The following is a 2,245-nucleotide window of genomic DNA, read 5'->3' on the forward strand; positions in this document are numbered from 1 at the left end:
TTAATACATAATAAAAAAACACCAAATAAATATATATATATCTTATTTGAATATAATACGAAAAATATATTTTTTACACTCCTACAAAATATACCAGTATTTAAAAATATGAATATTATAAAATTGGTTAAGTTTAATAATAAAATAATGAATTCTATAGAACACACAACAAATATCAGTAAACAGTTAATTACCCTCTTCTCTATTTTGAATGAAAAAAGAATTTTAAGAACGTATCATAAATATTTCTATAATTCTATTCATTTGTTTCATGAACTTATTTATTCTCTCCTTTTTTCAAAAAATCAAAATCAAAATAAACAAAATGAAAATATAGATGTTGCATATATGCAAGACATATACGAAATGGAAGAAAAACAATTAAACGATATAAATTATTATAATAATTCTCAAAATTGTCATAACTATGAAAATGATCAGAATGAAGAACCATCTGAAAAAGGTTATAACTATAAAAATGATCAGAATGAAGAACCATCTCAACATTATAATAACAATGACAATTTTGTAGAAAAAATTGAACACAATTTTAAAAACATATTCCTTAAAGATTATGAACTTATGTTCATTTTATTTTATTTGAAATATGAATATAGACTTCCATTGCAATCTGAATATCTCTATTTATATTCAGAAAATTTTATAGCAAAAATTTTAAGAGATCAAGAAAGAGAACAAGATATTTTTATATCAAATGTGTATAGTTATCATAGTTTAGATATAATACAAAATGAAAATAAAATGAAAGGAGAAAATATATTATCTTCAGGAAATAATGGATTTGTAAAAAATGATAAAGGTATATTTATTATATTAAAAGTACAAAGAGGCAAATTAAAAAATCAAGATAACAATGACAATAATATTATAGACAACAAAAATAATTGTAATGAAATATTAAATAATAATCAATATATTAATTCAATTGAAGAAAATATGAACAATTCTGAATATACTAATAAAAAAGATTTTTATAAAAAATATGTTCAGAAAAATATGAATAAAATAAATACAAATACAAAAAATATAAATCATTATTATGATATACATAATGTCTGTTATGTTATTATATCTTATTCAACAAAAGGTTTTCAATGGTATCTTAATAATTCTTTAGATTTTTTAAATAAAAAACAAATTGAATATAAAAGTCAAGAGGTATTTTTTCATATTGATAAATTAATTCTTTTCTTTTTTAATATCAGAAATAAAAAGTATAGTTCCGTCTTCTGGAACTCTACACATCTGTTTCAGTGCATGCTCAACTTTTGTTGTGAATAAAATGGAACATACATATTATATATATATATATTATATATATATGTATCTATTTATTTTCATATCATACACCAGTTGAACATTTTTTTTTTTTTTTTAATTAAAATATATTTTTATATAAATCACATCGTGTAGTTTATTCTTTTCTTTATTATTTTTTTTTTTGGTTTTTTGTTAATTTGAAAATTATTTATTATTATTTGTTTAACATTTTGAATTTGTGTCAACATTGCTCAATACTTTTTTCTTTTGTATTAAAATAAAACTTACGCATAAGAATATACCTTTGTTATTTTAATAAATAAAAGTATACCTGGTCATTAATATATATATATATTTATACATATACATTTTTTATGTGTGTATATATTTTTTTTTTTATTTATCATTTGATCAATTTTAAAAAAATAAAAATATTTCTTTATTAGGAAAAATAGAAAAGTCTATAATACTTTAAAAACAAACATATAAAAATATGCACACACAGGAATACAAACATATATATAATATATATATATATATATTTATGGATCCCATATATTGATATTCTTATATGTTCATCATTAATATATCTTTTCTTTTTTTAAATATTATAAAAATGATATGAAAAAAAAGGAAAAAAAAAAAAAAAAAAAAAAAATAAAAACATATATAAATGAATAATAATAATAATATATAAAAAAAAAAAAAAAAATTAGGATAAAAGATTTAACATATAAATTATAAATGTAACTATATATAAAGTGTTCATAATATATATACCTTTTAATTTTAATTTTTTTTTTTTTTTTTTTTTTTTTTTTTTTTTTTTTTTTTTTTTTTTTTTTTTTTTTTTTTTTTAAAAATTTTTTTTATAAAAAAAAAAAAAAAAAAAAAAAAAAAAAAAAAAAAAAAAAAAAAAAAAAAAAAAAAAATTTTTTTTTTTTAATTATAATAAAAAACAAAA

The 2,245-nt window shown here is 16.3% G+C and overlaps 1 protein-coding gene across 1 annotated transcript in view; it reads left to right on the plus strand.

Annotated features, from left to right (window-relative positions):
- PGSY75_0415800 (putative RING zinc finger protein) overlaps window positions 1-1,302 on the plus strand; it is a gene marked incomplete at both ends in the record, with an annotated part of 2,448 nt that extends 1,146 nt beyond the window's left edge. Inside the window, one exon of the mRNA XM_018784208.1 lies at window positions 1-1,302. This exon is cut by the window's left edge and continues 1,146 nt beyond it. Coding sequence (XP_018643370.1) covers window positions 1-1,302 — 1,302 coding nt within the window.
- Window positions 1,303-2,245: the final 943 nt, after the last annotated feature.

This window comes from Plasmodium gaboni, chromosome 4 (genome assembly GCF_001602025.1).
Source record: "Plasmodium gaboni strain SY75 chromosome 4, whole genome shotgun sequence".
NCBI lineage: Eukaryota > Apicomplexa > Aconoidasida > Haemosporida > Plasmodiidae > Plasmodium > Plasmodium gaboni.